Source organism: Salmo salar, chromosome ssa18 (genome assembly GCF_905237065.1).
Source record: "Salmo salar chromosome ssa18, Ssal_v3.1, whole genome shotgun sequence".
Lineage (NCBI taxonomy): Eukaryota > Metazoa > Chordata > Actinopteri > Salmoniformes > Salmonidae > Salmo > Salmo salar.
In genome coordinates this window covers 7,164,152-7,187,694 of record NC_059459.1, presented here as the reverse complement: position 1 = coordinate 7,187,694, position 23,543 = coordinate 7,164,152, and the positions used below count along the sequence as shown (strand labels likewise).

The 23,543-nt window shown below is 42.9% G+C and overlaps 2 protein-coding genes across 3 annotated transcripts in view; both read right to left on the bottom strand.

Moving 5' to 3' along the window:
• Positions 1-14,034: 14,034 nt before the first annotated feature.
• Positions 14,035-16,479, bottom strand: LOC106576837 (androgen-dependent TFPI-regulating protein). Its single transcript, XM_014154293.2, has 6 exons — positions 16,163-16,479; positions 15,679-15,804; positions 15,437-15,538; positions 15,225-15,340; positions 14,857-15,008; positions 14,035-14,751 (listed from the first exon to the last, which is right to left on the bottom strand). Exons 1-6 carry the CDS (start codon positions 16,313-16,315, stop codon positions 14,720-14,722), a joined length of 681 nt encoding a protein of 226 aa, XP_014009768.1. The 5' UTR covers positions 16,316-16,479; the 3' UTR covers positions 14,035-14,719.
• Positions 16,480-16,492: 13 nt separating this feature from the next.
• Positions 16,493-23,543, bottom strand: part of LOC106576836 (protein FAM83H) — a 69,212-nt gene continuing 62,161 nt past the window's right edge. The window contains exon 4 of one of the 2 annotated variants that reach the window (XM_014154291.2): positions 16,493-17,269. In XM_014154291.2, the coding sequence (XP_014009766.1) occupies positions 17,192-17,269 (78 nt within the window). In that variant the 3' untranslated portion in view covers positions 16,493-17,191. The remainder of the gene's footprint in view (positions 17,270-23,543) is intronic. The other variant, XM_014154289.2, reaches the window with a different exon arrangement.

The window sequence follows — 23,543 nt, the reverse complement described above, 5'->3', positions numbered from 1 at the left end:
ATGCACTGATCACTCCTGGGATTTTCTGAATAAGGTAGTCGTCATCTAACGACACTCCAGACATACTGTAACTCCTTTGGCAGCTGCCCTTCTTTGAAGATCAATACAGGTTACTTCCGATGTGGGCAATTTTGCCACATCCATTGCACGCGTCTTCTGTTCTTCATCTACACAATTAACCAAAACAAGGCCGCTTCTACTCACCATGATTGAATCCACCTTTCCCACTGCTCTCTTCACAGTACTTGATAGTACAAATGGATCTCCCAAATTAACCTCCTTGTCCACCTTGACATTGATCCATTAGCTGGTCTAAGGTCAGGTTTGTTCTTCTTTAGGATTATTCAACATTTAAAAAATAATGTTGACAGTAACATCTGTTACCCCAAATAACTCTGTTGCCGTATCCACAATAATAGTCAACCTGTCATTTCTGCTTTCCACAATCCGAGTCGTGTTAATAACCTTTCCAATGAAAGCTACGAAGTCCATTTTATTTACTATCAAAGCGTCCTTTGACACAGCATGATTTCTGAACAGACCTCGAAACCATGTCAGGACTAGCAGAAGCACCAGTTCTAACAGTAGGTTCGTCTTAATATGGGAGCAGCCATAGTAGCTCCATCAGTCCACCTAGTGGTGACAGCAATCTGTCTTACAGCCTCTGCAAATGAGACATCATGATTGATTCTATATCTCTGGGCTTCTCTTGCCTCTCTCTGCACCTGGCATCTACCAAATGCTGCACTGTGTTCCCCCCCACAATTACAACACTTAGCCTTCACATTGTTCCCAGTCGCTGTAATCATGTTCCCCTCCACACTTAGCACATATTTTCTTTCCTTTACACTGAGCAGCTACACTGAGTCTACAAAACATTAGGAACACGTTCCTAATATTGAGTTGCACCCCCTTTTGGCCTCAGAACAGCTGCAAATAGTTGGGCATGGACTTCACAAGGTGTCGAAAGCTGTCTCCAATGCTTCCCACAGTTGTGTCAAGTTGTCTGAATGTCCTTTGGGTGGTGGACCATTCTTGATACACTTGGGAAACTGTTGAGCAGCATTGCAATTCTTGACACACTCAAACCGGTGTGCCTGGCACCTACTACCATAACCCCATTCAAAGGCGCTTAAATCATTTATCTTGCCCCTTCACCCTCTGCAAACAACCTTAGACTGGGGAGAAGATTTACATTTCAGTAGTTTAGCAGTCGCTCGTGTTACGAGTTCACAACAAAAGGGAGACAACGTGGAGACAAGGAGTATCAAAATATATATTTATTAAATAAAGTAACTAACAATGGTGTGTGTAATCAGTAGTGTAAGTGAGTGTTTTGCATACCTGAACGTAATAATGCAGGGTGTTGAAAGGTGCCAAAGCAAATAACCAAAAAGCCACAAAACTACACAACCAAAATCAACAAAGTGTCTGCATGGAGAGAGTCTCCCCAATGACTATGGAAGAGGTCTATTTATCCTGGGACACAGCCGGGCCCAGGTGCTTCCCATTTAGCTGACGACCCTTCCAACTCCGCCCACCGGCATCCTAATAAGGAAACAAGAACAAAGAGAGAGAATACGGCAGACAGAGTGGGAGGGTCGTCACACTCGATTTACAGTTAGTGCATTCATCTTAAGATGACAACCACATATCACAGGCATAGAAAGTAAATTTTTCCTAAATAAAGTAGCTATCAGTAGAGGGTGGTCAAGTGCAAGTGCTGGTTGAGGTTTTCCTCGAGGTGAGGAGGAGGATTATATAAAATACTGGTTTGGGCGGCAGGGTAGCCTAGTGGTTAGAGTGTTGGGCTAGTAACCGAAAGTTTGCAAGTTCAAATCCCTGAGCTGACAAGGTATACATCTGTCGTTCTGCCCCTGAACAAGGCAGTTAACCCACTGTTCCTAGGCTGTCATTGAAAATAAGAATTTGTTCTTAACTGACTTGCCTAGTTAAATAAAGGTAAAATAAGAAAGAGGAAGGGTTTCAGATGTTTTCAGAAGATGGGCAGGGACTTTGCTGTCATAGCTTCAAGGGGAAGCTGGCTCCACCATTGGGGTGCCAGGACAGAGAAGAGCTTGGACTGGACTGAGTGGGAGCTGCCCTCCTGTAGGGGTGGGAAGGCCAAGAGACCTGAGGTGGCAGAACGGAGTGCTCGGGTTGGGGTGTAAGCATAGCGAGCTGTAGTGTTCTGGATAAGTTGCAGGGGTTTGATGGCACAAGCGGGGAGCCCAGCCAACAGCGAGTTGCAGTAGTCCAGATGGGAAAGGACAAGTGTCTGGAATAGGACCTGCGCCACTTCCTGTACGGATGTTGTAGAGCATGAACCTGCAGGAGTGAGTCACTGCTTTGATGTTTGCAGAGAACGACAGGGTCACACAAAGGATCACACAAAGATTCTTTGCACTCTGGGAGGGCGGTACTGTGGAGTTGTCGACCGAGCGGGTAGGCCTTCCCCTGGGAGGAACTGCCGCTCCGTATTGGCGAGGTTGAGCTTGAGGTGGTGGGCCGACATCCAAGTTGAGATATCTGCCAGGCATGCAGAGATGTGTGTCGCCATTTGGGTGTCAGAAGGGGGGAAGGAGAAAAGTAGTTGAGTGCCATCCACATAGCAATGATAGGAGAGACCATGTGAGGATATGACGGAGCCGAGGGACTTGGTGTATAGAGAGAAGAGGGCCTAGAACTAGGAGCTGTCTGCCAAGTAGGATGAAATGTAGGATGCAATGTAAGAGTGTGCAGAGCCTAAAACACCCAGCCCTGAGAGGGAGGAGGATCTGGTGGTTCACAGTCTCGAAGGCAGCGGAGAGATCTAGGAGGGTCAGAACAGAAGAGAGAAAGTCAGCTTTGGTAGTGCGGAGAGCCTCCATGACACAGAGAAGAGCAGTCTCGGATGAGTGACCCATCTTGAAGCCTGATGGTTAGGGTCAAGAAGATTGTTCTGAGAGAGATAACGAGAAAGTTGATCATAGACAGCATGCTGAAGTGTTTTGGAAAGAAAAGAAAGAAGGGATACAGGTCTATAGTTTGACGTCAGATGAGTCGAGTGTTGGTTTCTTGAGGAGAGGAGCGACTCGGGCCATTTTGAAGTCAGAGGAGATGAAGCCAGTGGTCAGGGATGAGTTAAGGAGGGAAGTGAGGAATGGGATAAGTTCTCCAGAGATGGTCTGGAGAAGGGAGGATGTGATGGGGTTGAGCGGGCAGGCGGCCAGACCTCACTAGTTGCAGGAGGTCAAGGCGTAGGGTAGTTCTGTGTGAGTTAGACCAGTGGACTCAATAGGCTGAGTGAAATTTTAAGTGGTAGAAAGCAGAGGTGTGGACTTGAGTCACAAATATGATGACTTGCAACTCGACTTTGACTTTAACACCAATGACTCATGACTTAACTTGGACTTGAGCCTTTTGACTCAAACTGACTTGATACCCTCCCCAAGCCCAAATATAAAAAATTATGCTATTAAAAAAAAAGTGTGCAGCGCATTAACTCTTCATTTAACGGATTACAGTTGGAATCGGACAGCAGCCAATCAAATTGTGCCAGCTGAGAAAAGTTGCGCGTGGCAGTGCAGAGGAACGTTGGAAGTGTCACGTCCTGACCATGGTAAGCTGTTATTTTCTATGGTAGAGTAGGTCAGGGCGTGACAGGTGGGTTTATTCTATGTGTTCTATTTCTATGTTCTTAGGTTCTAGTTTTTGTATTTCTATGTTGGTTTGTTTGGGATGATCTCCAATTAGAGGCAGCTGGTCCTCGTTGTCTCTAATTGGAGATCATACTTAAGTAGGGGTTTTTCTTCCTAGGTTTTGTGGGTGATTATTTTTGAGTAGTGTTTGTTTCTCCTCTGCGTCACGATTTGTTGTTTTGTCTATTCAGTTGTTTGATGTATTGCATAGTTTCACAGAGTAAATAAAATGTGGAACGACACACACGCTGCACCTTGGTCCTCTCCTTTTGACAACCGTGACAGGAAGGGTGAATTCAGATGGAGCCCTTAGAAAGATGATACCCAAAATTATTATTTTCAGATACAAAGACTACGCTGTATCAACAAAAAATGGATTGAAACTTCAAAACATGCGGGAAGAAAATTACAGACGGAGGCGCAACAACTTCCAACTTTGTTCGACATTTGAAGCTGCACAAAGAACGGTAAGTCGTGGCTAATATAGCCGACAGCCAGGGGCGGAAATCCCGGGGGGGACGGGGGGGACACGACCCCCCCCCCATCCTGGGAAAAATATGATTTGTCCCCCCCAATATATCACTGAAACATAACTATGTAATTTAAATAATATTAATAATACGCAATGAAAGCAATTGTGCTGATTATAGCACTTAATAGCGCGTTTTTAAGTTTCAAAAGATTGCGACCCCCCCCGCCCTTTGCCTCACAATGGTTTGATCCACTGCCAGTTCCTTAGTTTGCACGTAACTGCCGTGAAGTTCATCCAGTCAATCGCGCACACACACACTAGCTGAATATGCAGAGCTAGCGCGCAAATATTAACTATTAAGCTCGCTAGTACCTATTCCATTTATGTGGCGTCGTCAAAGATGGAATCAGCATGCAGATGATGTAAGTTAGTGCTTCAAAGTCCCTGTGATAAGGTTAGCGATAAACTGAAGTCCAAACTGAACAGAACTACACTCTCTTCTACCATTGTTTTAAATATATTTAATGGTCTCGTTGCAAAAGCTAAATTGTCGCAAGGGAACTTTTATTTATTTATTTTATTTCACCTTTATTTAACCCGGGTAGCAAAGATTATAGCAAACACCACTGAAACTGAATTGGTGCTCGCTAGCTTTGCAAATTCAGCTATTGTTGGAAGCCAGCCAATATGAAACAAACTATTCAAATTACAAAAGGTTGCAGCATATGTTGTGTAAATGGTGAACTCATACAGCTGTCAACTGTTGTCATTTTAATCCATTTCACATTTTCTAGCTACCTTTTAGATCGAAGCCCAAATAGAATGATTGAAGATGATAGAAGCCCATCTCCTACTGTAAATAACCTACACACTGTGTGTGTAGCCAGCCAGCCAGCCAGGTAGAAAAATGGCAGAAAAATAAAAGACGGACATCAGAGTATTTTTCAATACACCAAAACGCATAGTAAGAACCCTAGTAGCCTAATATCTCAAAGACTAGTTGATAAAATGTTCATAAGAAAGAAATGAAATTCTAATGGAAATGTTTCACAATGATGTCATTAGGCAGAGCAGGCAACAGATGGCACACAGACAGCAGAGTTGGGGACAGATATGCAGGGACAGACTGGCAGAGACAGGGAGTCTCAGGTAAGTTTGTTGAGTCTTTGTTTGGCAACATTATGAAAGGTTCTCAATTTTTTGGACTTGTAAAATAGGAACATAATTGGAAAATGCCATGGATACCCCCACTCTCAACTTAAACTGGTGACTGAACTAAGATTTGTTAAAGGCAATGGTATTGCTGTTGTGATTAGTTGTGTAGTTTTGGGTACCGGTAGTTAGGAGTACGGCAAACACCTTATTTCTTTGGTTCCTCAATATGCATTTACCATATTACAATGTAGGCTATGTGTTACAGCACTACTTTTGGTGTCCCCCTCAGGAATTGCTCTTGAGAAAATTTCATGCAATTGTCCCCTCCAAAGTGGATATCAGATTTTCGCCCCTGCCGACAGCTATATCATATATCATTCATAACTTTGCTAGTGTAGCATGTTGGCTAACGTAAAGTTAAATCAATGAGCCTCCACACAGTCAGTCAGTGCGGGAACGTGATCATTGCACTCAAGATTGAGCTACAACTGGCTAGGCAGTTGGTAGCCTAAATCCTGCCTGATGTTACTGCTGTTCCTAAAGCCATTGACATATGTTAGCCTACTGTAACCACACACACAGTGGTCTTTCTTATGGCTACCCATGTATTTCCATGGAACTATGAAGTTTATTTGGAAAGTAATAAATATATTTTTAAAAGCATTCATGATTTGTGTAAATGTAATATACTAACTATTACTCTTGTTAAAAATATGAAATGATATTACATTTGGTGAAGAGCACATTATGACTTGTTTAGGACTCGAAACTCAAAGTTTAGGACATGAGACTTGACTCAGACTTGCCTGTCTTGACTTGGGACTTGACTTGGGACTTGAGTGCTAAGACTTGAGACTTACTTGTGACTTGTAAAACAATGACTTGGTCCCACCTCTTGTAGAAAGTGGTTATAGCAGCAGATACAGAGGAAGGGAAGGTAGAGAGGAGGGAGTGAAAGGATGGTAGGTCCTCCAGAAGTTTAGTTTTCCTCCATTTTCGCTCAGCTGCCCGCAGCCCTGTTTTGTAAGCTCGCAATGAGTGACTCAGATACAGAGCAGGAGGGGAGGAGCCGAGCCAGCCGGGAGGAAAGGGGACAGTGCGAGTCACAGGAATTCGGAAAGGGAGGAGAGTAAGGTCGAAGAGGCAGAATCAGGAGACAGGAGGGAGAATCATTTAGCAGAAAGGAGAGATGATAAGATAGAAGAGGAGAGAGTAGTGGGAGAGAGAGAGAAGATTGCGACGGCGCATGACCATCTGGGTAGGGGCTTAGTGGTTAGCGTTGGAGGAAAGGGAGACAGAAAAGGAAACAAAGTGGTGATCAGAGACCTGGAGGGGGCTTGCAGTGAGATTAGAAGGTGAGCAGCCTGTAGTAAAGATGAGCTTAAGTGTATTGCCTGCTTTGTGAGTTGGAGGGGATCGGGAAAGGGTGAGGTCAAAAGAGGCAAGGAGGGGAAAGAAAGAATTCAAAAGAAATGAATCGAAGGCAGATGTCGGGAGGTTGAAATTGCCAAGTACGAAGAGCGGTGAGCCATTGGCAGGAAATGAGCTTATCAAGGTGTCAAGCTCATTGAGGAACACTCCATGGGTACCTGGTGGGCGATAGTTGACAATAATGTTAAGCTTGAGTGGACAAGTGACAGCATGGCTTTGAAATGCGGAGATGGACAGGTGACAGAGGGAGGAAAAAGAAAATCTCCACTTAGGAGAAATGAGTAGACCTGTGCCACCACTGCGACAACCAGATGCTTATGGACAATGAGAGAAAATGAAGTCAGATGAAGAAATAGCAGCTGGAGTAGCAGTGTTTTCTGGGGGATCACCCCAGAGAACACTGTCAGGGCCAAAAAGTCAAGGGACTGAAGGGCAGCATAGGCTGAGATGAACTTGGCATTCTTGACCGTAGATCGGCAGTTCCAAACGCTGCCAGAGAACCGGAATGGGTTGTGCACGAAGTGTACACTAAATTAGAAGTGTTGCAGCCAAGGGGTGGGGAGCGTTTGTAAAGCCTACAGGGAGAGGAGCGAACAGGTATAGAAAACAAACACATGTTTACCAAAGCTACAAAAAGAGAAAGAATTTGATCATCTGAAAATAACTAGGTAAGATACGTGAGTGAGTGTTGTGGAGCATTCCTCTCTTTCCTTCCTCAAATAACTCCACAGAACAACTCGGCAGAACAGTCTTTGTTTCCACAACGGTCTTAGTTTTGCGACAAAACCACCACTGACACGACCGTGCTCATCTACAGCTACCGCTGAGAATCCATGGGAGACTGAAGTACTAACACTACATTCCAACAGAACAAACCCCAAGCATACAGCCAAAGAAATGCTGGAATGGCTTCAGAACAAGAATGTGAAAGTCCTTAGGTAGCCCAGCCAAAGCCCAAATCTGTGGAAAGACTTGAAGACTGCTGTTCACCTCCGAACCCCATCTAATTTAACAGAGTTTGAGAAAATCTACAAGGAAGAATGAGAGAAAAAACCCAAATCCAGATGTGCAAAGCTGATGCTGACATACCCAAGACGACTCAAAGCTGTAATCGCTGCCAAAGGTGCTTCTACAAAGTATTGACTCTGTGTCAGGGGTGTCGTAAAGGACAGACCAAGGCGCAGCGGGTATCGTGCTCATCTTCTTTTTTATTACGAGTGAACACTTAAACAAAATAAACCAACGCCAAACAACAGTTCCGTAAGGATACAAGGACTATACGAAAAACAACCACCCACAAACCCCAAAGGAAAACAGGCTGCCTAAGTATGGCTTCCAATCAGAGACAACGAAAGACACCTGCCTCTGATTGGAAATCACACTCGGCCAAACCTGGAAAACGGAACATAGAAAATGAAAACGAGAACCAAAATCCCCTAGACCAAAAACCCCAAAACACACAAAACAAACATCTCCTGCCACGCCCTGACCAACTATAATGACAAAAGACCCCTTTACACTGGGATCTAAATACTTTTGTAAATTAGATTTCTGTATTTCATTTTCAATAAATGTGCACAAATAAAAAAATGTAAAAAACATGTTTTCACTTTATTGTTATGGGGTATTGTTTGTAGATGAGTGAGATTATTTTTTTTTAATCAATTTTGAATTCAGGGTGTAACATAATAAAATGTGGAATAAGTCAATCAAGGGGTATGAATACTTTCTGAAGCACTGTAGATCCAGAATCTTCTCATTGCCACTCATAAATATTAGCCTACATTTAAGCTATTGTTTATATATGCATTTCACACTATGTCAGGGTAAAAGTGGAGTAAAATGTTGGTATGGATGTCAATGTTCATGTCATCTTTACCAATCATCTGCATTCCACTTAAAAAAAGAGACTCAAACTACCACCACCGATTTTTATATGGCTAGCTAAACCTAGGTCTTATCAATAATGAATTGAATCTTGCTTATTGACAATGTTTGGCATGTCCATGCTCAGCCATAATACAATTTACAGTAGGCCTAGCTCCTATGTCAGTGTGAACGCTATTGAAGCCTTGCAATTATTTAGAACAATGTGGACTGCAAATGGGTTCAAGTTAACATATTTAGCAAAGATAGGTCTACATTTTGTTATTTAGTTTCTGTAAGCCATTTAAAAAAACTATAATGGACTAACATTGGAATTGGAATTGATTCCATTGCAATACATAAAAGACGGTAAAAACGCAACTTGAAGCAAACACATATTTCATCATGGAGCACGTTCTTATTGGCTAGTGAGGGGCCAAGCCTAGACACACCCACAACTCGTTTATTCATCAAAACCCAGCATTTTCGCGCCAATGCCAGCAAGTGTGCAGATAATTGTTATGGTGAAAATAGCAAAAATATTTCTGACACACCCATGAACCTATTGCACTACCGCCTGCGCTTATATTTACCATTGCATTTAGGTTTGTTAAAATAGAGGCCATAGACAGAGCTATGGATACAAGGACTGAACATCCATGATATCAAAGTCATAGTTTTAACAATGTTTTGAGGTTGTATAATGTTTGTTAACTTTCACTTTCTTTACAAACGTTTGAGTTAAAACAAGCTTATATTTTGGGTTCTGATGGGGTATGACAGTTGAACTAAGCTCATGAGGCATTTATAAGTTCGATTTTTCAACAATTAATGGGTGCATATCATTCAAAAATATAATTATTTATTTTTACTCTTCCTTCTGTGCTTGTAGTTGAACCCCCAAACCGTTTTTGGATATTTTGTTTCATTACAGAGATAATTGGTTGTCACATTTTGCATCACTTGCCATTGCCTATAATGCAATATGCAAATATGTCTAAAGCATATTAGAAATCACTCTAAAAAGATCCACACCAACTCATATTCCATCAGTATCCCATTCTGAATTATGTATCTTCACTCAATTTATTGTTTCACTGTGCCAGAAATCCTTGTTTTAATGATGCTGTTTACAACAACGAAAAGATACAAATATGGATTTATGGGACTGTGGAAAATCTTGAAATAAATGTAGGGCAGAGACATCATTCAGAATGGGATTCTGATGTAATATGAGTTAGTTTGAAGTGTTTTGGAGCGTTTTTGGAAATGCTTGTTTACACTCCGCCTAACGACATGTCTGTAGACAAGTAGACGTCAAACTTGTCGTTGTCGTTATGAAAAAGTAGAAACACAAAACGACAGCCTCTGCATAATATCAGCAGCCCGGTGCTGCAAATAGCATACTTTCTCTATTTTAACACCAATAAAGCCACCCGTTTAAAAATAAATTCAGTAAATGGCAACCTAGCAAGCCAGGCAACTGAAAGCAATTTTCTAAACAATGTTTTGGTTCGTTGCTAGCTAGCTGGCTAGCCAGTTCAAATAATGACCAGAGTATAGCTGACAACGTCTTAACTTTAGCTAATTTAGCTTACAGAAAATAGCTTACTGCCACAGTGTGACAAAATAAAAGTAGTTCATTCTATCCGAGAATTTTAGAACTCCTGCAAATTATTGTCACAGGAGGATTTGGTCTGGTAGCTGAGGCAGTAACCACGACAACATACGTCGCGAGAGTCGCAGAGACTTTGTGGGCGTTCAAAAATTAAGTGCGTTTTGCTCGGATGTGTTCAGAGCGCACACTGGATGCTCTGGCCGAGGAGTAGGGTTGATCCGAGCATTCTGACCACACGATGGCAGTCAAGCACCCAAGCTAACTGGCTATCGTTGGCTAGTTGGCTAGATACTTCCAGATTCAAATGAGAGAACACCTCACTGACCATTTTACTCGCCCTAGCAAAGCTGGTTATCCAGAGCGTTGGTGACTGTAACTGTGCTGCTGGCAACAATTTAAATGTTTTGTTTTGTCAAGAGCCTTGACTTTTTCTACAGTTACAGCCTTATTCTAAAATGGATTAAGTAGTTTCCTCCCCCCTCATCAATCTACACAAAATACACCATCATGACAAAGAAATAACATTTTCTTTTTGTTGTTGTTGCAAATACCACATTTACATAATTATTCGGACCCTTTACTCTTTACTGTGTTGAAGTACGTTTTGCAGCGATTACAGCCTCAAGTCTTCTTGGGTATGACGCTACAAGCTTGGCACAACTGTATTTGGGGAGTTTCTCCCATTCTTCTCTGCAGATCCTCTCAAGCTTTGCAGCGTCGCTGCACAGCTATTTTCAGGTCTCTCCAGAGATGTTCGATCAGGTTCAAGTCTGGGCTCTGGCTGGGCCACTCAAGGACATTCAGAGACTTGTCCTGAAGCCACTCCTCCAATGTCTTGGCTGTGTGCTTAGGGTCGTTGTCCTGTTGGAAGGTGAACCTTCGCCCCAGCCTGAAGTCCTTAGCACTATGAAGCAGGTTTTCATAAAGTGTCTCTCTGCTCAGTACTTTGCTCCATTCATCTTTCCCTCGATCCTGACTAGTCTCCCAGTCCCTGCCACGGAAAAACATCCCCACAGCATGATGCTGCCACCACCCTGCTTCACCATTGGGATGGTGCCAGGTTTCTTCCAGATGTGACGCTTAGCATTCAGGCCAAAGAGTTCAATCTTGGTTTCATCAGACCAGAGAATCTGGTTTCTCATCGTCTGAGAGTCCTTTAGGTGCCTTTTGGCAAACTCCAAGCAGGCTGTCGTGTCTTTTACTGAAAAGTGGCTTCCGTCTGGCCACCCTACCATAAAGGCCTGATTGGTGGAGTGCTGCAGAGATGGTTGTCCTTCTGAAAGGTTATTCCATCTCCACAGAAGAACTCTGGAGGTCTGTCAGAGTGACCATCGGATTCTTGGTCACCTCCCTGACCAAGTCCCCCCCCCGATTTCTCAGTTTGGCCAGACGGCCAGTTCTAGGAAGAGTCTTGGTGGTTCCAAACATCTTCCATTTAAGAATGATGGAGGCCACTGTGTTCTTGGGGACCTTCAATGCTGCAGACATTTTTTTGTACCCTTCCCCAGATCTGTGCCTTGACACAATCCTGTCTCGGAGCTCTACGGACAATTCCTTCGACCTCATGGCTTGCTTTTTGCTCTGACATGCACTGTGAACTGTGGGACCTTATATAGACAGTTGTGTACCTTTCCAAATCATGTCCAATCAATTGAATTTACCACAGGTGGACACTAATCAAGTTGTAGAAACATCTCAAGGAGGATCAATGGATTCTCATAGCAAAGAGTCTGAAAACTTATACATAAGGTATCTGTTTTTTATTTTCAAGACATTCAAAAAAACTATAATTGTAATCTATTTTAGAATAAGGCTGTAATGTAACAAAATGTGGAAAAAGGGAAAGGGTCTGAATACTTTCTGAATGCACTGTACATCCATAAATGTTTTCGACTGGTACTGGGGGACCTTCAGACGAGTCTTGTGAGTCCTGTGGGTGTCCTAGAGCAAAACAAGTCCCACCTTTACACAGAGGGGTCATATTAGTGTGTTGCTGTTCGGACGCTACCGACAGAAGTTGACAGATCAGCTGTACCAACTTCAGACGCTTGTGGGGGTCGTAGAGCAAAACCTAGAACACCATCATGTTCATGAGTCTCATCTTTCCACAGAGGGGTCAGTTTGTAGGCCAAACCGTTCTCATGGTCTGACAAACACATGTACATTTTTTTTTACATTTTAGTCATTTAGCAGACGCTCTTATCCAGAGCGACTTACTGTAGTGAATGCATACATTTCATATATTTATTTTGGTACTGGCCCCCCGTGGGAATCAAACCCACAACCCTGGGATTGCACACACCATGCTGGCATTGCAAACACCATACTCTACCAACTGAGCCACCGCTCCAGCTCTGTCACCTTTCACCGTAGATGCGAAAGTGTTACATAGGCGGATGCGGTGGATTGAAAAAAACAGATATATCTATCTTAAACTGACAGATTTTTATGGGGATTGTTTTATTATGCTAATTAGATTTCCGCGGGGGTGTGGACATCAACCTTAGTTTGACCAGCGACACTTGTCGCATTCTAATTGTCTACAGACATGTTAGACCAAGTTGAAACTGGCCTTTAGTCTACACCTGTTGTCTACGAAGCATGTGACAAATAAAATTCTATTTGATTTGATTTAGACACATTTTCATAATGCATTGCAGTCAATGGCAAGTGATATCTCAGCAAAATGTGGCAATTTCTTCTGTAACGAAACAAAATATAAAAACATTGTTTGTGGGATCAACTACAAGCACAGAAAGAGTGAAAATAATGCCACATAAAAATGGATAAACTTCCCCTTTAATGCCCAGCAAAAATTATAAATCCTCTAAGTATGATTTTCCCTACTTGTGTTTTGGAACTTTCCAAAAATAAAATGCTTCCCTCATGGTATACACATCAAATGTTTCCTAAGAATATCATTATCAACCTTATCGGATTCATTTTTACAGTGTCCTCCAAATGTTATGTAGGCCTTAACATTTTTATCTTCACATTTTATCCTTTAGTCAAAGGGGGCTCAATTGAAACATATGTAAATCATGTATTGTGCATTGCCATTTACTTTTATACTTGGGTTATCACTGACTAAAAGGGCCCTGGTGTGCTTTTTTTAAATGATCAGATTATACAACACTTGAATGTATTCTTTTAGCTTGCTCAAATGTTTGGAAATGGCTCCCACTCTTGACAACAGAGATTCATATTTTGATAAATAACATGTATGGCCCATAGCATGAGAGCATGTTATTTAGACCTTTGTAAAAAATAATTATTGTTGTCCTAATCACAGTTCACTAGTCTTCCTTCTACAAGACCATGTAACCTTTTTTTATTTACAGAGAAATGCTTTGAAATAAAGAGACATGGAAATCCTCAAAATCCTGAACACAAGGAAACAACAAGAAGAGGTGATGCAGGCTATGTACAGTATATTCTGATAATACACTTTAGATACCAAAACTTGTTCATACTGTATTCCTTAATATTGGATCATCAAATGACTTTAATTTCTTCTGCAGTTATAAATGAGCAAGACTGTCACTTATTGGCCAAATTCCTGTCAGTTGGATTGGTAGAGGCAGACCCAAACTATCTTCAACACCAAGGACTACAGGGACCTGCGTGGCGGCACTTCCTGAAGAATCAGCACACTTAGGGAGTACCAGGAAATGTACAAATCAGTTACAAAGACATTTACATTTGGTACCCTGGAAAATATTGATTTCTACGCAAGATCAAGCTATCCACCATTATCAAAAAACATTAACGGACAATGTGAGAATGAAGGAGGATGCACTCATTGGCCCACATTTGTCATTGCAGTGATGTGCTGCCCTTTTATTTTATTTGTTAATTATTGAATAATGAAAACATATCTACAAAAGGAACATGACTTACATCATATTTATGACATGCTTTTTTTGTGCCTTGTAATTACATGTTTGGTCATAAAAGCAAACATCCAATTTCCTGTTGTGGTAAAAGTACACACAACCATGGTTTTGAGACTATAATAGCTCACATACTGTTCATGCTTTCCACACGTTATGAAAACACAACGATACTCCAATCTCAAGAGAAAAAGTTATAACAATTGGTGGGATATTTTATCACCCCTTGTATACTCTCATATTCTCATCTGGTCAAGTTGTAGTCAGAGAATTTTGGTAAGTAGAGAACGATTGTTTTGAGAATGTTGTGATAACTTCCTGGTAGAAAAGGACTAAACCAATCAACCTGATCTAGGCCTACCTGTGATTTTTCAACTGTGAGTTATATTTTGTAATTGTCATGCGGATAACGTTTATTGAAAAAAGAAAAACAACAGTATGTCTGTTAGAAACTATGTTCTCAGAGGACAGTATATATGACATAAGACCCTGTGTGCAATTTCTATTCATACACATACAGTATTTCTTGAGGCATGTTGGCGAAATCTGAGTGACAGCAATGTATCAGGCCCCAATGGATTCAAAGAGGAAAATGGGCAGAGTTTCATTTATTTTTAGTCACCGTCTTGCCTTTTCCTAAAATAATAACAAAGAGCGAGAGAGAAAGGGAGAGGTTATTAGAACTTTAGCATGGTATTTCTGCTTCTGACTTCATGGTTCTAGCCTGCTGAGGTCACTCACCCCAGACACAGTTGTTTAGGGTCCGTCCTAGCAGATACATTATTGTCACCACTGTCATGTTTAAGAGGAATAACCCCAACACACCAGAGGTGTTAAGGAGCCCGAGGAGAGGATACACCCAAAGACCTACCGCCAAGTAGATAAATATCACCCTACAGAACAAGAGAAATGGAGAATGAAGGTGCAGTGAAACAACATACAGTAAGTACATTGTCTGACTCTTATTGTCAATACACGTGTAGTGGGTCAGCAGCATACATTTTGAATCAGAATTAGAACGCAATTTTCAAATTAATGTGGATTAGTGCTACAAACACATGGAAAGCAATACGTACATTTGTATCTTATTAATAAACAACCTTACATACCAGCCCATGTAAGCCAAGCCCACAACTCCTAAGGCAGCTAAGCCGTTTTTAGTCTTTGGGTACACATGATGTTGAAGCAGGATCTCTCCAAGTAAGATAGGCATAACAACGGTGTGCTACAAATAATATTTTCATACATGATCATTATTATATTTACTTTCCAGCCAACTTATACATTCACAATCATTTGTCTGTAATTTGTATGTACTGACCATAGCGTGATTCATCCAGAGAGGAAAGAAGGCATCTAAAGATTCTGGGTAGACAAGCTGCCTGTCATAGGAAAAGATCACCCAGAAAAGCAGCACCACAAACTGAGAAATTTTAGAGACAAAAGTAAGGAAATAAAAATTGCAGTAAATCCATTAAGATGAGATATACTATCTCCCTTTGATGTGGGAGATTTCATGTTGGTGGTATATAAAAGCACAATATTTCAATCACTCCTTCTCACCATGCCTACAGGGAAGGCAAGGACAGAGAAGATGAGGTCTTTCCACTTGTTAAGACCCTTGACTGTGTTTTTCCCAGTCTGAAGATCATTCACCACGGCCATCCCAAAGAACACCATCTGCAATAACTTAAATATTGCATACATAGCATATTATTGTTATTCCCATTTTGTTATCATTTATCATTAATATAAACATACAATAAATCATACAGCAAAAATCAGGTAGCCTCATGTGACCTTGGAGATTTTCCTGACTAGGTTGACATGGTTGAACCTCTATACCGGATATATTCAACTCTGTGTTAAGTTTTATTGTTCAAATCAAAGCACAACTCATGCAGTATAACCAATTTCGTCCAACTATCCCAAATCAATTCAATTCACAATAACATTTTGCCATTACTTTTGTAATTTGAGTTTGTAGTACCTTTTAATCCATTAGAATCCAACCCCCAATTTTAATTAAAATGCCAAATAATCTCACCAGGTTGAGAAAAGTAAGGTACTTCCAGGGTCCACCATACTCAAAGATCCCAGGTGGTAACTTCTCTCCATCCTTAGCAGCCAGGGACTTAATGATAAAGGCATACCAGCTGAAAGCTGTGATATGGTAAACTATTCTCACTTTTGCAATCATGATAAACTAAGATAGATTGATACTAGATTGATACAATCTCTATAATAGAAATACTAGCAAACACTAACAGAAATAATAGCAAACACTGAGTCTGGCATTGACACAAACTGTACCACCAAACAAGCACCACTTTCCTATCTGGTGTAGTGCACAATGTTGCAAGAAAGAAGGGGTTTTGTCAGAGAAAAGCTCTTTATTACACGATTATGTTCCAGCATCGGCTTATTAATACATTTGGAAATAGAAGGGTTACAAAAGCACACTCCTAAACAAGGGGTCCACTGTTGTTGGTAATGTTTGGGGTTTTCTTATTTCATAACCAGTCCAATCTGGCATGTGATTGGTTTAGTGATGTCAAATCAGTTTTTTCAAAGGATGACTAATGACCATAACAAATATAATGAGTAATGGAAACATAATATGTTATTATTATTATTATTATTATTATTATTATTATGTCTCTGGTGTTTGCTAAGATACATAATGGGTTTAGGACACTTTATTAGTATGTCTCATATAATAGCCTACATTACAAATACAGAGCACGTCTCTAATTAGTGCAGAAATAAAAGATTTGCTCAGTGCTGTAGCTAATCAATTTGTTTCACTCTAGGAGCTTTGGATAGGACACTAATAATACGTTCACACAAAGTTATTTCTGTTGCTTAACTAAATGGTTGCCCAAAAATGACTTTTGGATTCAAGCACTTTCTTCACTCATGGACAAGCTCTATCAGGACATTCTGTATATAGCAAGTCTTATGACAGTATGACGATCAACTTTTGGCCTGTCAAAATGTTTTTAACACTTATCAACAGTATGCCTCTTACAATTCACAGTTCATACATCCCAAAGGAACTCCAGAAGGAAACATTTCATCCTCTCCTTGTAGATCCTGTCAAACCTTCCACTCTGGGTGATGGCAAACAGAGTTTTCCCGTCTCCAACTGTTCCTGTGAAGCCGCAAAAGGAATGAGATTAAGCCCATTGAAATGTAAAACACTATAATCAGCTTGCAGAAACTGTTTTGAATTGGGACATTTTGAAATTGGAGAGCTCATAGTCTAATTGTTCTAATCAATAAGTGAGATAGAAATAGCCTAAAACTTTAAACATAGCATTACTTTTTAACAGCGTCAATCCCTCGCTGAGGTCAAACAGGTCTGGAGCCACAGTATCCAAATTGGCATTTTGGTTTTGTCGCATGTTACTGAAAGTTCTCTTTTCAACAATCATGTTTACTGTTTTGCATCGACTTTGATTCAGAAAGGTTGAAATCATGACGATCATGCTTTTTCAGGTCCTGTTCCACAAGAAAGAGTACACCAAAAAGTATTTTGTATCAAAATACAAACACATTTTCTCTGTTATTAAACTTTATAATAATCCTAAGAAAATCAAACGTGTTGAAAAAGTATTTAATTTATCTCGTGTTGTCACGTCCTGACCATAGTAAGATGTTATTTTCTATGGTAGAGTAGGTCAGGGCGTGACAGGGGGTGTTTTTCTCTGTTTTGTATTTCTATGTTCATGTTCTAGTTTTGGTATTTCTATGTTGGTTTTGTTTGGGATGATCTCCAATTAGAGGCAGCTGGTCCTCGTTGTCTCTAATTGGAGATCATACTTAAGTAGTTTTTTTTTTTTCTTCTTCCACCTGGTGTTGTGGGATCTTGTTTTTGCACAGCTCTGTAAAGCCTGCAGAACGTGACGTTCATTTTCGGTTTGTTTGTTATTTTGCTTTAGTGTTCTGAGTTAATAATAAATATTTATCATGAGCACTCAACACGCTGCACCTTGGTCTACTTTCTACAACGATCGTCACAAGTGTCTATCATAAGTATTTACCACCTTGGATTTCTTCACATTTTATTGTGTTACAAAGTGGGATTAAAATTGAGTTAACTGTCATTTTTTTGTCAACTATCTACACAAAATACTCATGTGAAAGTGGAAGAACATTTTTAACATCTTTTTTAGATTAACGAAAACTAAAACACATAACACTAAGACTTATTTTTCTACTATATTATTGACTGTTTGTTTTACTCCATGTGTAACTCTGTGTATGTGTCAAACTGCTTGCTTTATCTTGGCCAGGTCGCAATTGTAAATGAGAACTTGTTCTCAACTTGCCTACCTGGTTAAATAAAGGTGAAATAAAATAAAAAATATACCTTAATTAGATAAATATTCATCCCCCTGAGTCAATGCATGTTCGAAACACATTGTAAGCGATTACAGCTGTGTGTCACGGGCGGATAGAACAATTGAAGGATGAGTCAAGCGCAGGAGACTGAGGTCCGTTGGAACAAATGTGATTTAATATATCCAAGGGCAAAATCCATATAAGGCTGGGAGCACAACAGTCAAAAGACTAGAGGGAAGCTCCACTCGAAAAGACAGACGGGGCGCAGCCCGGCAACCCTAATGCCTAGACAATAAGTAGTAAAACAACTAAGTACAAACAATACAACCCCTACCACACGTAACAATGAACAATCCCGCACGAATCCTAACTAAACACAGACAAACTAAATACCCCCCCACTAATGACAAACACGAAACGGCTGCAATCAAAAAACAGACATAACTAACAGACACTGAAACATAGATCGGTGGCAGCTAGTAGGCCGGCGATGGTCCGGGAGTGGGATCGATGGTCCGCTCCTCGGTGTCGTAGAGACGCGACAGTGCGTTGGCCTTCCGGTTCCGAGAACCCGGAATGTATGAAAGGGTAAACTGGAACCTCGTAAAGAACATGGCCCACCTGGCTTGACGAGGATTTAGTCTCCTCGCTGCCCGGATGTACTCCAGGTTACGGTGGTCGGTCCAGATGAGAAAAGGGTGACGTGCCCCCTCAAGCCAATGTCTCCACACTGTCAAAGCCTTGACCACGGCTAACAACTCCCTGTCCCCCACATCATAGTTGCGCTCCGCCGGGCTCAGCTTCTTTAGAAAAGAATGCGCAGGGGCGGAGCTTCGGAGGAGCGCCAGAACGCTGTGAAAGAACTGCTCCTACCCCAGCCTCGGACGCGTCCACCTCCACTATGAATGGCAAAGAGGGATCCGGATGCGCCAGCACCGGAGCGTCGGTAAACAGAACCTTCAGACGACGGAAGGCTCTGTCTGCCTCTGCCGACCACCGCAATCGCACCGGACCCCCCTTCATCAGTGAGGTAATGGGAGCTGCCACCTGACCAAAACCCCAGATAAACCTCCGGTAATAATTGGCGAACCCCAAGAACCGCTGCACCTCCTTCACCGTGGTAGGGGTCAGCCAATTACGCACAGCCGTAACGCGGTCACATTCCATCACCACCCCTGTGGTGGAAATGCGATATCCCAGAAAAGAGACGGCTTGTTTGGAGAACTCACATTTCTCAGCCTTGACGTATAGGTCATGCTCCAGCAGCCTCCCAAGCACTTCACGCACCAGAGCCACATGCGCGGCGCGTGTGGCGGAGTAGATCAAGATCATCGATGTACACCACCACACCCTGTCCGAGCATGTCTCTGAGAACCTCGTCCACAAAGGATTGGAAGACGGCGGGAGCATTTTTTAACCCATACGGCATGATGAGGTACTCATAATGGTCAGATGTGGTACTAAATGCGGTTTTCCACTCGTCTCGATCTCGGATACGCACCAGGTTATACGCGCTCCTGAGATCTAGTTTGGTGAAGAAGCGCGCCCCGTGAAATGACTCCATGGCCGTAGTAATGAGAGGTAGTGGGTAACTGAACCACACTGTGATAGAATTTAGACCTCTATAGTCAATGCACGGGCGCAGGCCTCCCTCCTTCTTCTTCACAAAAAAAAAAACTCGAGCAGATGGGTGATTTAGATGGCCGAATGTATCCCTGTCTCAAGGACTCAGTGACGTATGTCTCCATAGCCACTGTCTCCTCCTGAGACAGAGGATACACGTGACTTTTAGGGAGAGCCGCGCCAGCCTGGAGGTTTATCACACAATCCCCGTCGATGGGGTGGTAATTGAGTCGCCTTCGTTTTACTGAAGGCGATAGCCAAATCGGCATATTCAGAGGGAATGTGCACAGTAGAGACTTGGTCTGGACTCTCCACCGTGGTTGCACCGATGGGAAACTCCTATACACCTACCTGAGCACTCCCTCGACCACCCCTTAAGAGCCCTCTGCCCCCATGAAATCTGAGGGTTGTGAGAGGCTAGCCAGGGAAGTCCCAGTACCACCGGAAATGCCGGGGAATCAATAAGGAACAGGCTGATACGTTCTTCATGACCCTCCCGCGTCACCATGACCAGTGGCACTGTTACCTCCCTCACTTGGCCAGACCCTAGTGGTCGACTATCTAAAGCGTGCACGGAGAAGGGTTGGTCCAGTTTAACCAGGGGAATCCCTAACTTATCAGCAACCCTACGGTCCATAAAACTCCCAGCAGCGCCTGAATCGACTAGTGCCTTATACTGGGAGTGAGGGGAAAACTTGGGGAAAAAAACAGAGACGTACATGTGGTCGACAGGGGGCTCTGGTGTGGCTGGTGCTGACTCACCTGGGGGGTCGATGTGGTGCTCTGCCTGCCATCTGAATTCCCGGGAGAACCTCTCCAGCACCGGTCCGCAGTGTGTCCTCTACGCCCCCCCCTCCGGTCCTCCTAGCAGCAGCCCCTCCTAGCTCCATGGGCGTTGGAGCAGGAGGGATGGGAGGTGGAATGAATAGGCCCCGATCGGAACGTCCCCGGGCAACCAGCAGGTTGTCCAGCCTGATGGACAAATCAATCAACTGGTCCAGGGTGGTTGTATGGTCCTGGCAAGCCAGCTCCCGGTGGACGTCCTCACGTAGACTACACCTGTAGTGGTCAATCAGGGCCCGCTCATTCCACCCCAATCCGGCGGCTAGAGTCCGGAACTCCAGGGCAAAGTCCTGAGCGCTCCTCGTCTCCTGCCTCAGATGAAACAGTCTCTCACCCGCCGCCTTGCCCTCCGGGGGATGATCGAATACCGCCCGGAAGCGGCGAGCGAACTCTGGGTAGTCGTCCTTAGCTGAGTCTGGGCCCTCCCAGACGGCGTTGGCCCATTCCAGAGCTCTACCCGTGAGGCACGAGACGAGGACGCTCACCCTCTCTTCATCGGAGGGAGAGGGCCGGACGGTCGCCAGGTACAGGTCCAACTGTAGCAAAAACCCATTGCACCCAGCGGCCGTCCCATCGAACTCCCTGGGAGCCATGATCCGGATCCCACCTGTACTGGGTTCGGTGGGTGTCGGTAGGGGCGCTGGGTGATAACTTGGTCCTGGTGGGGGTGAAGGAGCGACTCGCTCCCAGCTCTCCAAACGGGCCAGTACCTGGTCCATGGCCGTGCCCAGTCGGTGGAGGAGGCTGGCATGTTGGGAGACTTGTTCCTCCATAGATGGTGTTTCGGCTCCTGCTGACTCCATATTTTGGGTGCGGGATTCTGTCACGGGCGGATAGAACAATTGAAGGATGAGTCAAGCGCAGGAGACTGAGGTCCGTTGGAAAAACGTGATTTAATATATCCAAGGGCAAAATCCATATAAGGCTGGGAGCACAACAGTCAAAAGACTAGAGGGAAGCTCCACTCGAAAAGACAGACGGGGCGTAGCCCGGCAACCCTAATGCCTAGACAATAAGTAGTAAAACAACTACGTACAAACAATACAAACCCTACCACACGTAACAATGAACAATCCCGCACGAATCCTAACTAAACACAGACAAACTAAATACCCCCCCACTAATGACAAACACGAAACAGGTGCAATCAAAAAACAGACATAACCTCTCTAGGGTAGGTGGCACCAAATCGTCCCACCTACGTAACAGCCAGTGTAATCCCGTGGCGCGTTATTCAAAAACCTCAAAAATGCAAAAACTTCAATTTTTCAAACATATGACTATTTTACACAATTTTAAAGACAAGACTCTCGTTAATCTAACCACACTGTCCGATTTCAAAAAGGCTTTACAACGAAAGCAAAACATTAGATACAGAACTCCTCTATGCACTCGATATGTCCGATTTTAAAATAGCTTTTCGGTGAAAGCACATTTTGCAATATTCTCAGTAGATAGCCCGGCATCACAGGGCTAGCTATTTAGACACCCAGCAAGTTTAGCACTCAGCAAAGTCACATTTACTATAAGAAAAATGGTATTACCTTTGCTGTCTTCGTCAGAATGCACTCCCAGGACTTCTACTTCAATAACAAATGTTGGTTTGGTTCAAAACAGCGGCGTTTTGTTCGTGCGTTCAAGACACTATCCGAAAGGGTAAATAAGGGTGACGAGCATGGTGCAATTCGTGACAAAAAAAATCTGAATATTCCATTACCGTACTTCGAAGCATGTCAACCGCTGTTTAAAATCAATTTTTATGCCATTTTTCTCATAAAAAAGCGATAATATTCCGACCGGGAATCTGCGTTTAGGTAAACAGACGAAAGAAAATAAAGCATTCGGTCGACTCGGGCACGCGCCTAAGCCCATAGTACTCTGATCGGCCACTTGCCAAAAGCGATAATGTGTTTCAGCCAGAGGCTGCCTCGATATCGTTCTGCTTTTTCCCGGGCTCTGAGAGCCTATGGGAGCCGTAGGAAGTGTCACATTAGAGCAAAGATCCTCAGTCTTCAATAAAAAGAGCCAAGATGAAACACAGCTTGTCAGACAGGCCACTTCCTGCATGGAATCTTCTCAGGTTTTGGCATGCCATTTGAGTTCTGTTATACTCACAGACACCATTCAAACAGTTTTAGAAACGTTAGGGTGTTTTCTATCCAAAGCCAATAATTATATGCTTATTCTAGTTACTGGGCAGGAGTAGTAACCAGATTAAATCGGGTACGTTTTTTATCCGGCCGTGTCAATACTGCCCCCTAGCCCTAACAGGATAACTAACAGACACTGAAACATAGATCGGTGGCAGCTAGTAGGCCGGCGACGACGACCGCCGAGCACCGCCCGACCGAGGAGAAGCGCCACCTTCTGTGGACGTTGTGACACTGTGAGTCTTACTGGGAAAGTCTCTCAAATCTTTGCACAACTTGATTGTGCAATATTTGCCCATTATTCTTTAAGCTCTTTCAAGGTATTGGGGATCATGGTTAGACAGCAATTTTCAAGTCTTGGCATAGATTTTCCAGCAAGTTTAAGTCAAAACTGTAACTCGGCCATCCGGGAACATTCATTGTCTTCTTGGTAAGCAACTCCAGTGTAGATTTGGCCTTGTGTTG

Excerpts from the sequence above, each read along its gene's own strand:
- LOC106576837 (XM_014154293.2), bottom strand. The coding sequence starts at position 16,315 with ATGATTGCAAAAGTGAGAATAGTTTACCATATCACAGCTTTCAGCTGG. Across the intron at positions 15,805-16,162 it reads ACCTTACTTTTCTCAACCTG|TTATTGCAGATGGTGTTCTT; the intron begins GTGAGATTATTT and ends GCAATATTTAAG. Across the intron at positions 15,009-15,224 it reads GGCTTGGCTTACATGGGCTG|GGTGATATTTATCTACTTGG; the intron begins GTATGTAAGGTT and ends CTTGTTCTGTAG.